Source organism: Streptopelia decaocto, assembly GCF_964273445.1.
Source record: "Streptopelia decaocto genome assembly, chromosome: 14".
Lineage (NCBI taxonomy): Eukaryota > Metazoa > Chordata > Aves > Columbiformes > Columbidae > Streptopelia > Streptopelia decaocto.
The window spans coordinates 2,496,277-2,513,238 of NC_138669.1; the positions used below are offsets into that span (position 1 = coordinate 2,496,277).

At 41.3% G+C, this 16,962-nt stretch overlaps 1 protein-coding gene across 1 annotated transcript in view; it reads left to right on the forward strand.

Moving 5' to 3' along the window:
* The window catches only part of PTPRT (protein tyrosine phosphatase receptor type T), a gene marked incomplete at its 5' end in the record, with an annotated part of 380,430 nt that overhangs the window by 280,392 nt on the left and 83,076 nt on the right, over positions 1–16,962 (forward strand). Inside the window, one exon of the mRNA XM_082065426.1 lies at positions 9,397–9,670. Within this exon, the coding sequence (XP_081921552.1) occupies positions 9,397–9,670 (274 nt within the window). The remainder of the gene's footprint in view (positions 1–9,396; positions 9,671–16,962) is intronic.

The window sequence follows — 16,962 nt, forward strand, 5'->3', positions numbered from 1 at the left end:
ATTATGCTACAGGTATATAAATTCCGGAAACATGTTAATGCTCCCGTGATTAAAATTATAGAGGGCCTAATTGAAAAAGCATAAACCGAATTGAAGAATTCCTAATTATAGTTTGCTTTGAGGTGTTAATTTCCTCCATAATGAATGCATAATTTCTTGGAACTAGAAAAGGGGGTTGCTGCACCAGTGCGTGGTCTGCAGATGGAATGAAGGGATTATCATAAATGCAGCCAGACAATTCAGAAGAAGAAGCCTCTGTGGCCATGGTGCTATTCTGCCTCTATAATTTCAGTTTTCCTTGCACAGCACTTTTCCAAAGCAAAAGGCAGAGCTAGGAGATGGTGAGGGATTTGCTTACTGTGCAAAGGAAGGGGAAATAGGACTGGTTTAATTAAAAGTAGTCATGGTGCACAAGAGGAAGGCGAGGAAAGAGGCAAAACATGCAGTATTTGTAGTGTAAAGGTGGAACAGCAGAGCATAGGAGGCAATGCTGACTTCCCTTGTCTCCCAGCTTGACAGATCCCCAAGTAACTGCAGGAGCTGATGTTGTTGCAGACTGAGGATTCTCTTCTGCCAGAGGATACAGCCTATAATAAATGTTTCCTCTTGTATTGAAAATACGTTTAGTCTTGAAGGGAGCTGGTGAATTGTCAAATACAACCTCTTAATATTGAAATCTTCCCCATTCCCACTGTGGTGCAGGTAAGAGGTATTTACAGATGATGACAGACAAGCTGCAAACTGGTGCAGAGAAGCCCTTGCCCGTGGGACTTTCCCCTTTCTCCACGCTCAGGTTTCCTCTGTTCTGGGGCAGGAGATGCTGCAGTGGAGGTGCCGTTGGAGCCCTCTCCCTGGGGTCAGCAGCGTGGTCACTTGGCACTTTCTGAAAAGCACAAAGTCTCCAGAAAACTATAAAAGAATCTGGCTGATACTCCTGCAGCTTCAGGTGCTGAAAATCTATATTACCTTTGCCCAGGAGAGCTCGTCTTTTCTCTTGTACATTAATGATATAATTATGAGTGTTCCCTGACCTTACCCAGTAATGAAGTTTCTCCTGATGTTAGAGCAGATTCCCTCTTTTTGCCTTGTTTTGTTCAAAAATACCACAAATACACACAAAAGCAATAAAAATATGTTTCTAGTGTTCTGCCTTAAAAAAAAAAGACATCAGATTCTTATTTGTGGGTTTGCCCTCTGCAGTCCGGTAGCTATGGCCATGGAAAATGGAGAGAAAGCTTTGAAATCCAAACTAGATTCTTTCTGCATCCAAATGGACTTAATTTCATGGAGGCCATTGGAAATACACAAATTAATTCTGATTGAGAATATACGCAAATATACCCATCCCTTTGTCCAAGCCACCGCTTTTACGCAGGAGATGGCAGAAGGTACTGGCCCATCCCAGTAAGTACTGGCCAGTCCCAGTAAGGGGGAGCCGCGGTCTGTCCTGGTCCTGCAGAATGACTGAAGAGAGACACTTTGGCTCTTCTTCTCCTTGAAACTTCCTTCTGGTCTTCAACCAGCGATCACGGAGGATGCCAAGACCTCAGTCAGCGATGCCCGTTTAACGCTGAGCAACATGAACAAAAAAGGAATTGTTGTTGGGTTTTTTTTTCAGGTTTTTTTTGTAGATCAAACAGACGGCAGGTGGCTCAGGAGGGAAAAAACACCTCCAAAGCCACTAACATCAGCTCCTGCTGCAGCGAAAGCCGTATCTGTCTGCACTCATTATCTTTAATCTGCCAGCACAAAATAACGTTGAACTGGAGAGATAGAGACTGGGCCTGTTCCACTGGGGAACAGCAGCTATTATGGCTAATCTGTGTTGCCAGCCAGGTCAGGCTTATGGAGATGGTTGAGATAATGGAACACAGAGTTTTGAAATGCCCTCTGGTTCTTTTTTATTTTTCCTTTTTAAAATTTTTTATCCCCAGGAAGATTAAGCTGAGAGAATTTAAAGCATTTAAAAGAGTGATGTGTATATAATAGAAGTAAATAGATGCAGTAGCAGGGTTCTGGTGGTCTGGGGATGGAAAGGAGGTAGTTTTGTGAGTATGGATAGCATCTTTTATTAGACCAAATGATACGGTGGGGAAAAATGGGCTTTTAAGAGCACAAATCCTTCTTTTTGGGCAGTAAGTATTGACTGTCAATACAGTTGTCTTTTTGACAACTGCTTACACTTTGTGCATGTTACCACGTTTCTGTTTGCTGTGCACAGACACTGCAGCAATGATTAGAGTTGCTCAGAACTATATGAGAATATTTGCATGTTTAGATTTCTTTCAATAGCTGTCTTTCATTGGAAAGATATGGTCATTAGTCACTCATAGTGAGTGAAACTTTAGGAGGTTGGAAGCCCTGATTTTAGTATATGTATTTATGTGTTACATAAACACGTGGATTTGCAAACACACAGGTATTTAGACATGCACACAACTGTTTATTTAAATGCTCATTATACCTGCTGATTGACATGAAGTTGTTACTGGAGTCTGTGGTCGTTTGAGAACCTGTTGTGTGTCTTGTATGGTGCAGTTTTAAAAAAGGGACAGTTTTCAGGTCACCTCTCTTTCCCAGCCCCATCTGCTCCTCCTGCCTTTCTGCAGGTCGCATCTCCAGTCATGCCCAGAAGTAGCATTTCTTAAAATGTATTTTGTCTTTTTGAAAGGCTTTGGAGGATTAGTGTGTGTTCAGGCTGAAAACTCCAGGCTCCATTAGACAGAACACGTTGGCTGGTGGCTGAAAGCGGAATATTGGGCAAGAATGTGGGGATTTATTTACATACAACTGATGGTGATACCGGGCAAGTCACTCATTGCATTTTCTTTGTGCCACTGTTTTTATACAGCTGCAGCAATGGGGTAATTATGTATTATTATTACATTGATTATATATTGCACCTCAGAGGTCTGACAGGGTAACATACCCACCTGGGCTCAGAGGCCAAGGAACATTACATTTGTCTTTACACCATCAATTCTTTTTATGAAACAAACAAATAAAAAACAAACAAGAAAAAGCAGCAACAAACAAAAAAAAACCCCACCTTGCTACTTTCTAATAGATTTTTCATTTTTTTAGCCATTTGTGGAAATTTTATGTGATGCTGGAGTATGACTGCAAAGAAATTTCAGGCGGTATTCTGGCCAAAGATAACGTTGGGTATAGTGATGCTGGCAGGATGCTTTTCTACATGTACAAGTATTTTGTTTGGCTTTGCCTTTTTTATAAATTATTTTTTAATGTTTGACATAGTGCCCAATTCCTTAAATAGATCCCACTGCCTGTCCTACAGGTGGCTCATCACAGTTCCTCATAAAAATTGGGGAAGATATGGGACCATATCTCTTTTCTATAGAGGCAACATGCAGTCTTTAAACTTTCTTACTTTTTCTAGAGCCCATTTCAATCGCTATAGAAATTTAACAAAGCTTGAAATTTTAGCGATAAAAGAAAGCCCATGTGAAAACTCTGACTGCAAATAGTATTAGCCAAGTGTGAAATCGCTACCCTTCGTTTCGTGAATGTCAGGGTACAACACGCCTTGGTAGTAAATCGAGTATACTGAACTGATGATGAGAGTAGAAGAAATGTGAAGAGACCCTCCTACCAGCCTTCTTGATTAAATGGATTACATTATTATTGCCTCTATCTCAGCAGGTTTTTTTTTTTTCTGTAGAAACGGCAGTAATTACTATCTCTGCTATGTCATTTTTACAAATTTGGCTGAATTTGGATATTTTGTTGGTATTCTTCAACTTCAGTGAATGTAGTAGAAGAGTGGTTTAATTTAAATGAGTGTTAAGAGAACACACAAAAATATCTTCAAAATGAAGGATCTGGTGTGAATAATTTTGCAATATGAGAGACTATTTCCTCAAGTAGCATCACTATTATAAGCTTTATTTTTGTGAATGCTTTGCAGATGCGAACAAGCTGATTTATGACAGCGCAGCCCAATATTCATAATGGGATAGCTTTTAAATCTTGGAAATAGCCAAGCATATTCCAGAAAATGACATTGTAGAACAATCTCTTTTTTTCCTTCTTTTCCTGCATAAAAATATTTATTAAAAGCTATCCTTAACTTCAGCATATTGTATTCTGCATGGAGCTGTTCCAAAGCATAATGGGAATAGCAGGAATCTTTAATTGATTTTAATGGCTTTCGAATCAGTTCCTAAATAGACAGAAAATTGGAGAACAGTGCAGCGGGTCCTGTATGTACATCCTAGATGGCTGTGAAATTCAGTTCATTATGTTTTGTAGATTAGTTTCAGAGCTTCTGATTAAAGGTGCTATTGGAGATATTAAGGGTGACATTTTAGCACATGTGAAGTAGGTAACTCTATTCTCAGGAATATATTGCCACCTGTTTGAGCCCAGAAAACTTCATGAACTTGGAGACTGTCTATGGGGTTGATTATGAATGCCCGAATGTTTGATGCAGGTTTGCGGGAGGATATAAATTATATATTCAAACGTAAGCAGGGCTGTAGACACAGTGTTTGCTCAAAGCAGTGAGTCTCAGCAGCAGGCTTTAAGGCAGTTATCCATTTAGTTCTTGTAAAATTTAGTAGACTTCAAGTTATATAACACATTTTTAGAGTTGGGTGGGCTTTGGCTGAATTTTTTACAAAATCCCTTCTGTGCAAGTTTATGGGAGGGCTGGATGTGCCCTGTAAGAAGGATCTCATCTACTATTTAACTTCACAGCTTTTTTAGAGTAAGCTCTATAGGGTACTGATAGATTTCTTTATTTTAATATGATATTTATAGCTTCCATCCCTACTATGTTTCCTCAAATTTCCCCCCCCTTTTTGTTTGTTATTGCCTATGTGGCAGAATTCAGGTTTTTCTTTAGACACCTTTAAGAAAGAGAAAATAAGAAAATTGATGCTACTCTTCTGCCTCAGTTTATATTGCTGAAATAAATTTGGCTGTAAAACAATCATATGCACATTCAATAGCTAATCTGAATTCTAAATGTGGGTGTCAGGCAACACATCAAACCCTCTCCCATCCCAGTGTCCTGGGGGCTGGATCCGTGCTGTCACAGTAAAGGTGGTGAAACCTTCATCGATATATACAAATATATTTAAATGGGCTCAACCAAATTTAACAGGGTCATAAGTTAAATGGAAAACCAGGTGATAAAAAAAAATAGTGTTAAGTATTTGTAGCCTGGATTCTGTGACTTTTAATGTAAGAAATAGGCTGGTATCAGGACTGCCATGTTTAAGTAGCATCCAGGTGAATTGGTCTGAGGGTATATTTCCAGTGAACATTTCCAGTGGGCAGGCCTGCTGTTTGATGACTGAATTTCTGATTTCTGTGGTTTGTGGAGCTCTGCAGTGGGAAATCAGCACTCGGTTTCTGGGCTGTGATAATTGCTGAAGGAGCGAGCCCGTATCTGACAGGACTCTCACAGTCTTCTTAAAAACATTTGCATTATAAATAGGATAAAAGAAGATCGGTTGGTTGTTGGCCCCTCTAATTGTTTTACCTTTGACTCATAGATTGGTCAGATAGTATTTGGGTTTGATTTTCCTGGTTTTGGATAGCGTTCTCAGAAGTGCTGAATCTGTTAACTCTGCAGAATAGGTGCAACAATGGAAATTCTTCCCAGAAATGGCTGTGGGGCATTGGAACAGGCTGCCCAGGGCAGTGGTGGAGTCACCATCCCTGCAGGGGTTTAAAGGACATGTAGATGAGGTTCTCAGGGACATGGGTTAGTGCCAGAATTGGGTTAGGTTATGATTGGACTCAATGATCCTGAGGGTCTCTCCCAACTGAAATGATTCTATGGTTCTGTGATTCTATGCCTTCAGTCTGAGATGACCCAGCTATTATAACAGAAGATTCAAACCTTCTATTCTTATTTAATTTGCCATTTTTCTGCTTCATTCTTTGAATTAAAATAACTATCAATAAGCAAACCTCTACCCTTTGGTAATATCTTCTTTCCTGTAGCCTATCAAACAATTATTCTGAAAGTAATGCATTCGTTTGAGCTATAAATGAGAAGTTCTGTTCTCTATAGGGTGAAGTGTAAAACCTGCTCACAATAATCTGCTAAAAAATGCACTGCAAGATCAGGCTGTACTAACTGCCACTTATTTTTGTTCCCCAGGAGAAAATATTATTGGAAATAATATATGGCTGATAATATATTTATGTGTTAAGTATTAAAATTAAATGAAAATACATGAAATCTTTATATGATATGTTTAATAAAATTTAGTACCAAAATTGGTCCAGAGGGAGCACTAAACTGTAGAAACATTGTTTCTTTTAAGCTTTAATAAGTCAGGTGAGGTGATCACTGTAAGGTTACAAAGAAGTTATATTCCTTTTCATAGCCTTCCATTGTCAGGGGTATAGTGAAGGTTTCACCTTGTTGATAAATACTGTGTCAGGATACCAAAGTGCACCCGACAGATGATGAATGCTTCATGGAAAGCTCTGTCTCAGCTTTTCCCCTCGTCATTCACACACACCCTACATCCAAAACTTGAGTTGGGTCTAAATACAAAGCCAGATTGGTGAGCGTTTCCTCAGTCCATCCTCACATTGTACTGCAAAGAAATCAAGAGCAAGAGGAGGAGAAGTGTAACGGAGATCTCAGTCACATAGATGTGGGCTGTGATTCGGAATGTTGATTATGCGCATTTGTGCTTCTACACTGGATAGAGAACTCATCATTTAAAAGATTACCCTGTAGATGATGATAAGAGTACGTTTTCTTCCTCTGCAAGACAACATTTGTGCTGTGGTGACCATTATGGCTGGTGCTTTTATCAGTGACTTAGAATTGAGCTGTTAAAAACTTTAAAAAGCTTCTACTAAAGTAGTGTGGATTTATCACTAGAAGACCCGTGAAATTTTGCAAGGAGCCCATTTTTGGCCTACTATTCTAATAAGAGTGTGCAGCCACACAACAGGGCTGTCGGCTCCCCAGCCTTCTAGGAAGCCAGATGTTGGATGAGTGGCCCAGATGTGAGGATCTCTGGAGAGCAGAGCTTGTGGATGTTCGGAAACTGGTCCTTTCTGGTGTTTATTGCAATGACGTGTCATAGCAGTAGAAACACAAGACCCCCGCTTCTGTTGCAGTGTGCACGTGTGTGGATTTGATTGCCGTGTTTGCAAATGCAGCGGAATATTAAATATAGAAAAGTAGTAGCTAGTTTTACTGTATCATCTTTCCTTTTATTGGTATGAAGTTGTTATGTTGTGTTGGGAATTTCAATGCTCTGCTTTTGTTGTCTCTTTTAATATCATTTCGATGTGTGACCCTGAAACTTGCTTTTCTCCAGCTGGGCTGGATAATAATTTATCACTGATGTGCTGATTTCCTGCTATGAACACAGTGCTAGTGACACTGGCTGGAAGCAGTAACTTTGAAGCTTTGAGGGAAGGAGAGCCCCAGGAGACCCATGTTACTGCCTACCTGGAAGACAAAATAAGAGCTATTAGAATAGTTTGGACACCTCCTCTTCATTTCCATTGCCCGCTATTTTTTTCCTTACACTCTAGCTCTTTTTTTGTTTTCCTTTTGGAAAAGTACTTCTCCTTTCCCTTCATTGTAATCACGCCGCTGTGTTTCACAAAATTATCAGTCGTAACAACTTGCAAATGGTTGACCCTGCTCCAGCACCCAAGGAGAGATGCGTCTGCAGCTGAAGTGCTTTTGCAGGCCAAAAGGGCAGATTGTACTCACCCAGTTGATTTTGAGTTAGTGCCCGACTGCAGTCTTGGGGGTCATAATGTATGACGGAAAGTTATCATCTTCTGAGCAAAGTTGAATTACTTCTACTCTTTTGAGAATTGCAGTAATGCAGATGGTTCGGCCGAACTTTAGGGTGGGTAATTGTGTGCTTGCTACTCAGAATTCCCACTGGAATTTCATTTGGATGTAAGATAGTTGGCTTTTTCTCTCCAATAAAAAGGCAAACGGTTATGAGAGCATCTTAATGCTGATGGTTGTGCATGAGGAAGCACTTGATGTGCCTTGCAGCACTTCATTGGTTAATGCAGAGAAGCTGATCTCTGAAAAAGCCCTAAAGGCAGTCAAGAAGATTATGGTCCTAGGTCAAAATAAAACATGAGGAAAAAAAGGCAGAACCTGAAAAAGAAGAAAGATATGACAGGAAAAAAGAAAATAGAAAAAAGAAAATGAGACTGTGCCAGTCTGTGAACTAGCTGGGGGTGAACTGTGAAACCTGCACTTCCGGAGGGTAGAAATGGATCAAAATATCAGAAAGCAAGACCCAGAGTAATCATTTGATAAGGAAACAATTTTTCAGAGGGATATTCTTCTGTCCAGAGTAATCTTTGAAATCAGTCACACTTTTAGCCACTTGACCACTTCCTTTGAGAGTGGCCACTTGACCACTAGGAAATAACTGAGACGCGGGGAAAGGAGTGAGGCTGGAGGGTGAGGGTCACCGGTTCAAGCAGGTAAAGTACACAGAGATGAAAGTGCTGTCAGTGGAGCTGGGGCATAAAGGGAAAAAATGCCAAGAAAGCAGTCAGTCACTAATTCATAAATTCATTGTATTTGTAAGGATGAGCTGGTTTTGTGTCCAGCAGTGGGAGCCCAATGATTTCCAAGTGATTCACTGACATCTTTGTTTTTAGCAGTGAATGTGCCAGGTCCCCGCAGACCTGAAGAAACCGTTAATTCGAAAGCAAGAGGCGGGTTTTGTTTCACTCCTGCTTGTTGAAGGTGCCAGAACTTCGCTTCCCACAGGAGCATTGATGAGCTATTGCCATGCTAGGAATTTTTCAGCCCGATCTTTCTGCAACAACGAGCCGGTGGCAGCCGGGAGAGTCACCGCTGCTGGCTGTTTCCAATCTTTTAATCGATCTCCCCTGTCTAAAGAAACAAAGGACCAGTCTCGCGTAGACAGGCGAGGGCAGCTCATGTGAATATCCTGACAAAAAGTAAAATGACTGCAGCGGTATCTTTCTTTGTCAGATGGGTGAGTGGTGTTAAGCAGCCAGTAAACCTACCTGAGCTGTAGCAGCATGGAACTTCAGGGCTTTGTTAACTGTCTAAAGAAAAAAGCAAATGCCAACAACATTGCATTTGAATACTTTGCAATCTCCGTGAGCCTGAAATAGTAAGTGAGAAATAACAAGATTGCTGTTTTATATCATAGAGGCCAAAAGCTTAGTGGGAATCAAAAAGGATTATTTCCAGCTCTATGAAATGTTAATATGAAGAGTTGTTGTGGTTTCCTGAAACAAAAGTGAATTGAGAGAACTATAAAGACACCTGCTCAGTAGACCAGTGTTGTTCATACTTTGCCTTTTTCTTTTATTGTTGGAAGCATTCTTGCTATTCAAGGCTCTTGGGGCCCTAATCTTGCCTTCCTCTCTCCCTCCTAGTGTCTATCAGCTTGTTGTCAAGGAGGAGAAGCTGCAGAAAGCACGAAGAGCAGCAGACATCATCGAGTGCTTCTCTGTCCCCGTGAGCTACAGGAACGCGTCCAGCCTGGACTCCCCTCACTACTTCGCAGCCGAGTTGAAACCCGTCAACCTGCCCGTCACGCAGCCCTTCACGGTGGGCGACAACAAAACCTACAACGGCTACTGGAATGCTCCGCTTTCTCCCCTGAAAAGCTACAGCATATACTTCCAGGCTCTTAGCAAGGCAAACGGAGTAAGTGCAGACAAAATTGAAATTGCATCTGTACATATGACCGCTTTTGTCCGTCCTCTGCATCTTTCACCTTTATTCTCCTTTGAGTGCCGGTTTAATTCCTCCTCGTGACCCTCTTACAGACATTTGGTGAAAATTAAACATGCCACTACTTGTCCTGCACTCAAGTCTCCCTCTGACACCTAGGTCTGATGAGAAACCTATTGGGGAGCCAAGCAATGTAAAGTCACATGTTTGCATGCGCTTTACAAAATTAATTGCTTCGTATTTGGTTTTTTTTATTATTATTTTTCCCGTGCATTGATGGCGGAGTAGGTGCTATTGTCTTTTTAAAAGGCCTAACTGCAATATCCTGATAGTCTCCAGCTCACAATGCTTATGATTTTGGAGGAGACATTGAGAGTTGAGAACTACACAAAAGCTATGAAGTTGAATTACCTTTTAGCTTGCATTTGGTCAAATCATAATGTAGCATTTATATGGCTGGTATTTTCAGCTTGAGCAAAATGTAAGTTGTAATGCAGGGAGGACAGTGTGCATGCCTTTTTTACTCCTTTTGAATACCCTGGACCATTTTTTTTACATATATTCACTCTGTAATATTAAGTTTAAAATGGAGACAGCACAGGAGACATAGTCTGCCCTGTTCTCAGACCCAAATGACATAAATGTAATGCTCCCAAAATACCCATAATAGGAAGAGTGAAGGCCTCTTCTCCCTTTTCCATTCTTCTGTTCCAACCTAGAATAGTTTATCACCTTCTCTTTTAACTTTCCTGTTTCAGGTCTGTTCAGCTAACAGCATCCAGGCCAGATCCAGTCTAAGCAGTCGTTCACCTTCTTCCCCTTTAACTCCCCTAATTGTTTTTTGTTATCACATAACATGATACTATTTGACACTCTGGCTTCTTGATGAGTCTTAAAGCATTAACATGGCATCAAGAAGTTGGGTAGCTGTGTTATTAGCACATTTGCCAGTGCTTTTGCGAGTCTGACTTTAACATAGATAAATCCTCTAAGACATCACCTCTGAAAGAGTGAAATTAGAAAAATCAATCAAGGGTGAATGGTGTAGGCTTAGGTCTCCACTTAGGATAGTGTCTTTTATACCTGAAACACAGCTTCACGTCACAGGGGACTGTACATCATTCAACAGGCTAGCAATGCCAATGAATGTTCACAACATATCTTGGTGTTTTACTGCCTTCATTTATCACCATTCTCCTGCAGAGTTTCTGCTGCGCGGCTGACAAGCACAAATCTCTTCAATACTCCGCTGTTTTTCAGCTTGGTTTCCTTTCTAGTCGATATAGTTTCCTTCCAGCACTACTCAATTAATTCAATTTTGGATTTGTCTTTATAAAGGAAATTGTTAAATATATGTGTATGTCTCTCTGTGTCTAGTTAGTTCCCCCTTGTGTGATAGTTAATTGCTAGTGAATGGATCCCCAGGGAAGAAAAAGCTTTATTTGCTTAAGTACAATATAGTATGCCATAAATGGGTTATATGAATGGAAATGTGGGCTTCCCTTGGCATTCGGGATTAAAGCAACACCGTGTGGTTCCTGCTGTTTCTGGGCCTCTGTGGCTGGCAGGTTGCACCACGCTCTTTACATACAAGGTGATAAGGACTCAAAAAAAGGATGAGCTTGGACTGTTCTAATAGGAACATAGGCCTGTAAAGAACTTGTAAAGTATAATTAATCCAAAGAGTTTGTATGTAACAAGGCATAGTTTGTGAAAGCATGAGCAGTGTCCTGCCAGACAAAGGACATTCCTGTTTAAGCAAGCAATTGCGTTAATGATTTATATTGGTACAGTATATGCTTATATATCCTTGAAGTTCAGTGCTATGGGAAAAAGTATGGAGGAAATATCTAAGAGTGGAATATGGATCTTCAGAGGGCTAGCTGGAATACCTTTTGTTTCTGATAAAACCCCATATTTCAAACATCAGGGGCTGTTTTTCATCCAGTCTTTTGCAGCTGTAATTAATAAGATTTGTTTCATTCCCAGGATTGTTCACAGATATATTTGTATTTAAGAATGCTGGGTTTTCATTTATGTCTATAAGCTGAGCAGCTTTGACTGGTCTTCATAAAGCCTACTAATAGTTATGGCTGCAATGTGGCACTTTTGATGATGCACATCTGCTAAAAACCTGAAACAGGAACAATTTAGCACAATTAAAATATAGCCTTATGTTCCCTTGCACATGAAAAACTTCACAGAACGTTGCCACTCATTTTTGAATTAGGATATTCTATAGTTTCATTAATCACTGACAGCTGTGGAATGATGAAACTTCTTTCCACACCTGGAACCTGCGATGAGAAACCTTTGTGCAGTGAACCAGACCATCTTCCTTTGGAAATGCAGGACCCTGGGGAGAGCTTAATTTGAAGAAACATTCTGTATTTGGTCAAAAAGCTTGATTAGGAGGTGGTAGAAGTGTTATAGGAGTTCTGCATTGTTTCAGCTCTTCTGTACATGGAGGGCTGTACTCATTTGGTGTTCTCGGCTGCTCTGCAACCATTAGCTGTGATTGTTACAGTGAAAGGAACATAATTAACAGCTGGATGCAAAACAAGTGTGGCAAATTGCTGCAAAATCAGATCATGAGCTTTTCTGCCTTCTCTTGTGCAATGTTGTACTTGTTGTTTGAGAGTTTGAATGAGATAGCTGTCTCTGGCTGAATTTCTTTTTGTGGACAGTTGCATGAAGTTTGGTCAACGTGGCGTTGCTCCCAGACAGGGGTCTCAGTAGAACATATGTGAAACAGAGTGGTTTTCAGCTTTGTTATACAAAACGCTTCCAAATTGTGTGAATTTCCCTCCTAGGGACTGTTGCAAGCCAGATGCTGAGCTGAAGCATGTCAGAATTTGAAGTAAGAGAGGAGGAAACAAAAAAAGAAAAGGAGAAAAAGGAGCCAGAAGCTCCAGGCTGTGTAACAGTGAGGATGAGAAGCACCATGAGTTACTGTTTAATTGTTAGATGGAATTAGCACAGGAAGTGACTCAGGAAGAAGAATGGACACCTGGCAGGTGTCCTCTGGCAGGACCTCGACACACGCTGTCGCAGCCCTCCAGGTAGCCAAGTGGTGTTTGCTGGTTGTCCTGGTGCCACCTGCTCCAGCTGGCTGGTCTGCAAAACCTCCCTGAGCTCAGCCCCTTCAAAACACCAGCCCTTCCAGGGTTTATCCCTATGAAAGGTGAGGCCAGGGTGGTATGAAGAGAGAGCCACAAAGATGATGGGGTGGAGCCATCTCACTTATGAGGAAAGGCTGAGGGAGCTGGGGCTCTTTAGCTTGGAGAAGAGGAGACTGAGGAGCGACCTCATTAATGGTTATCAATATGTAAAGGGTGAGTGTCAGGAGGATGGAGCCAGGCTCTTCTCCGTGACAACCAATGACAGGACAAGGGGCAATGGGTACAAACTGGAACACAGGAGGTTCCACTTAAAATTGAGAAGAAACTTCTCCTAGTCTCCTTCTGTGCAGCCATTCCAACCTGCCTGGACACCCTCCTGTGTAACCTCATCTGGGTGTTCCTGCTCCATGGGGGGATTGCACTGGATGAGCTCTCCAGGTCCCTTCCAACCCCTGACATTCTGGGATTCTGCGGTAGCACCGTGTTGCACCTTATCCTCTCTTATCGTTATACTGACTTAATGATCAAAGTCAAATGTTGCAGGTTTTAGTGTCCTGAAGTTCTTTATCTGGGTGAGTCTCTGGTTAGTGATCCAGCCACACACTCAAATGGAGAAAATTCTTTGGCTGCTGTGAAACCTGCCTGAATTTTTGAGCAGCTCAGAAACCAGACCTTCCTAAAAAAAAAATCCTTCTGGCAGTTGCATTTTACCTCATTGAGTTAAAATGAAATCTGTAGCGGCAGAGTTGCGATCGATAACTCTCGGCCATTTTTCCTCCAAATGGGAGCTGAGGCAGGAGCCTCTGTAACGCAGCTGGAGATGATGCAGGGATGCTGCCAGCTGCTCCCCCAGCCCGGTGGTCCAACAGGTGAATGATGTTTTCAGGCCAGGATTGTGAAAAGTAGCACCACAGGAATCAATGGGAATATTATTTTTGAGGGAATGATAGACTCTACAGACATTCTTATTGATTTTTTTTTCCTTTCTTAATGACTTGTACTACATGCACAATCGGGCAGTTCATTATTATCAGGGGACTTCAGGCTGGATTTCTAGATGCTGACAGGTCTACTGGCAGTACACAACATTCTTCTTCTTGGACATTTTGGAGGTATGGATGGAGCTGCAGGCAGAGGGGTGGCGTTCATCCCTGTGGAGACGGCCCACAAGAAAAAACAGGTTCTCTAGTTCAGCACGGGCCGTGTTCTGACAAATGAAGTGTCACCAAGGCTGCCTGCATTGCTTCTGTGAACTATTGAATAGCTTTGAGGTGCTCTGAGTTCAGTAGGATTTACGTTTACTCTTTAATCTCATGTTGGAGCTGCTGGGGCAGAAATAAAGCAGCTGTAGAAGCACCTGACTCTTTGTAAGTCCCTGTTTCCACATCTGGTTGGCCATCTTGGGCCAGAGGATGTGGACCTGAGTGTTTTCTGGACAGTAAATATAATCCTTATCCAGTCTACTTCACGGTTGAGAGGTGTGGGTATTCAAGGGTTAACTGTATATCATTGAAATAGATGTAACTTGTAAATAATAAAAGCCCTAACCACTTTGTTAAACCTCCCTTCTCCAAGTGACACAGATACTAAAAATAGCTGATAATTGGAAAGGCAATACTAGGTTTTTCTTAGTCTTTTGGCAGTTTCCTTAAGCTGGCAAAAGAAATTATAGGGGAGTCCATTGACCCTGCACAGACACATGCACATGATTAATTTTAAAGACAAAAAAACAGTTGGCTTCAGTGGGATAAAAAAAAGAAACACACAGTCTAGAGCTTCCCTGAACTAAATTTGGGCTAAATTCGTTGGGGACAGCAGGTCTTACTGGTGCTGGCAGGTGGTTTTTTAGATGTGGCAGGTACTGTTTAACTAATGCAAAGTCAGAATCATAGAATGTCTTGAGTTGGAAGGGACACACAAGGACGATTGTGTCCAAATCCCGTCCCTGCACAGGATAGTAAAGGAAGGAAAAAATTGTGGGTGTGAAAACAGATGGATGAAAAAGCTTTGCTTCTTTTATTGTTGTTCATAAACCGCAAGCTGTCATTTTAAAAGAAAATTAAATATAAAAATGATTTGCCCTCTTAGGTTGTGAAGATACAGCTGTCACACCAACATATGTCCTGCTGCCCTCACAGGCCTTTTCTGCAGAAAATTGTTCTCATTCAAACACTGAAGAGACAGAGGCAGAACTTGTCATCCAGCGTACTTCAATTAAATATGCATTTAGGAACCTAAGTAATTAGTAGACAGCATCAGCTTCCTTTCTTTGAAACAGAAACAAATGCGATTGTGGGAAAATGGTTTTACAGGTTTTTGTTTAGTTGCTTTGTTTAAAAAAAAAGAGACACAAAAAATCCCCACCAAAAACAAACAGGTGTTTATTTACTCTGTTTCTTGGTAGAAAAGTTTGTACAAATTCACAATTCTCAGCATTAACCAAAGAAAAATAGAGTAAATCTCAAGAGATCTCATTTTTATGAGACACCACAGAGATGAGCAGTGGGTTGATCAATGAGACGATCAATGGAAATCGATGGAATAATTAGCCCTAATCAGGAATATGGACAAAGTTCAAGTCTTTAAAGTTAAGCATCCCTAGTAGCTGAATGTCTGGTGTCTCTGCGGGTTTGTTTTATGTTTTCCTTCTCATAAGGTGCAGTTTGAAATGAAGTTCTGAAGTCCAGATGTCTTGTTCCTCTAGTGACTGATTGCTCTTGCTTTTGGCAGTGCCAGATCAGGGTCTTCTAATAACTAGGACTGTGTGCTAAATGCAGCAATTAAGTGAATGTAGATGCAAACAGAACACACCACATCCTGTCTTCTCAAATTACCCTGTGGGGGGGTAATGTGCACGAATATGCAGATGCTCAAATGAGATCAGTTACAGCATCATTAACAAGATTTCAGGTTTTGTTTTCCCACCTCTTCTTTTCTCAGCATTGACTAATTTCTCCAACTTTTTGTTGCACTTTGAAACTAGCAGAAAGCAATAAATACACCAGAAAACTTTCCACGACAAAATGTGAGAAAGTGTCCACCTACTTTGAGACTGCAAAAATGTTATATTGATATTTTTTTATTTATTTTTCATCACTGATTCTTCCAGGTCACCTTGTGTTAGATTGTAAACTACATCAGAATCTGTCTGTCTTATAATACCCAGCATTATGTGCTGAGGCTGTGCTCTGAAAATAAAGCTCTGGTTTTCCTGCTTCATATATCATCACTAGTAATAAAGATTTTGGATTTCCAGAATAGCTGGCAATTCAAGCTGATGATACACGAGGCAGAGATGGATGGGGAGCTCTGTTGCACAGTTTTGTTGACTTTGCCATGCTGATGGTTGTACAGGTTATGTAGAGGATTTGATTTTTGAAGGAGAGAGGGGTCAGTGCACCAAAGAGAGATGCCTCTGGTTTACTGGCATTAACAGGGCTTCAGTCCCACCCCAGGGGCTGGGTGGCTGGGAAGGGATGTCCTTAACAGACATGGTTTGTCCTTGGTGATCCAGGAATTCCTTAAGAGAGTTTGAAGGCCAGATCAACAAAGGAGCAGTTTGTCTTGAATATTTTGTTGTTTTTAGACAGCAGAAAGCGTTACTCAATTCTGATAGCGTGGCTGACTTGAGGAATCTCAAGGAATGCATAGAAAGGGATCAGAGGCAATCGCCTTGTGTTTCCCAGTGTGGATCCTGTGGTCGTCCCCTTCCTACTCGCAATATGAATGTGAAGAGAAGGGCACGATGGGACCGTGTGTTTCTGCTCAGGCCAAGGAGGATCTGTCACAGATTTTTTCCAAGAGCAAATTTGGACTTTCACAGCATTCATCTTGCTGTGTGAGGATGGAATGAGTTGCTCAGCTCCTGATTCCGGAGCACAAACAGCATCCACACGGTAATTGATGCAGCATTCGTTACACCTGAGACATGTACAAGAGCATGTAAAGACATAAAGTGCTCAGAAAGCCCTGCAGCAGGTTACTGCCTGACAAAGTCAGCTTTTTAACCAAAGAAACACATTAAGATTTGGATGGCGGTTGTGCATTGGGCAGGAGCAGTCCGTGCCAACAAGGCTGTAGAATGGGGCGCTGGGGACACCAGAAAGGATGGGTTTTCAGCAGAGGCGGCCTGAGAAGGCTGCC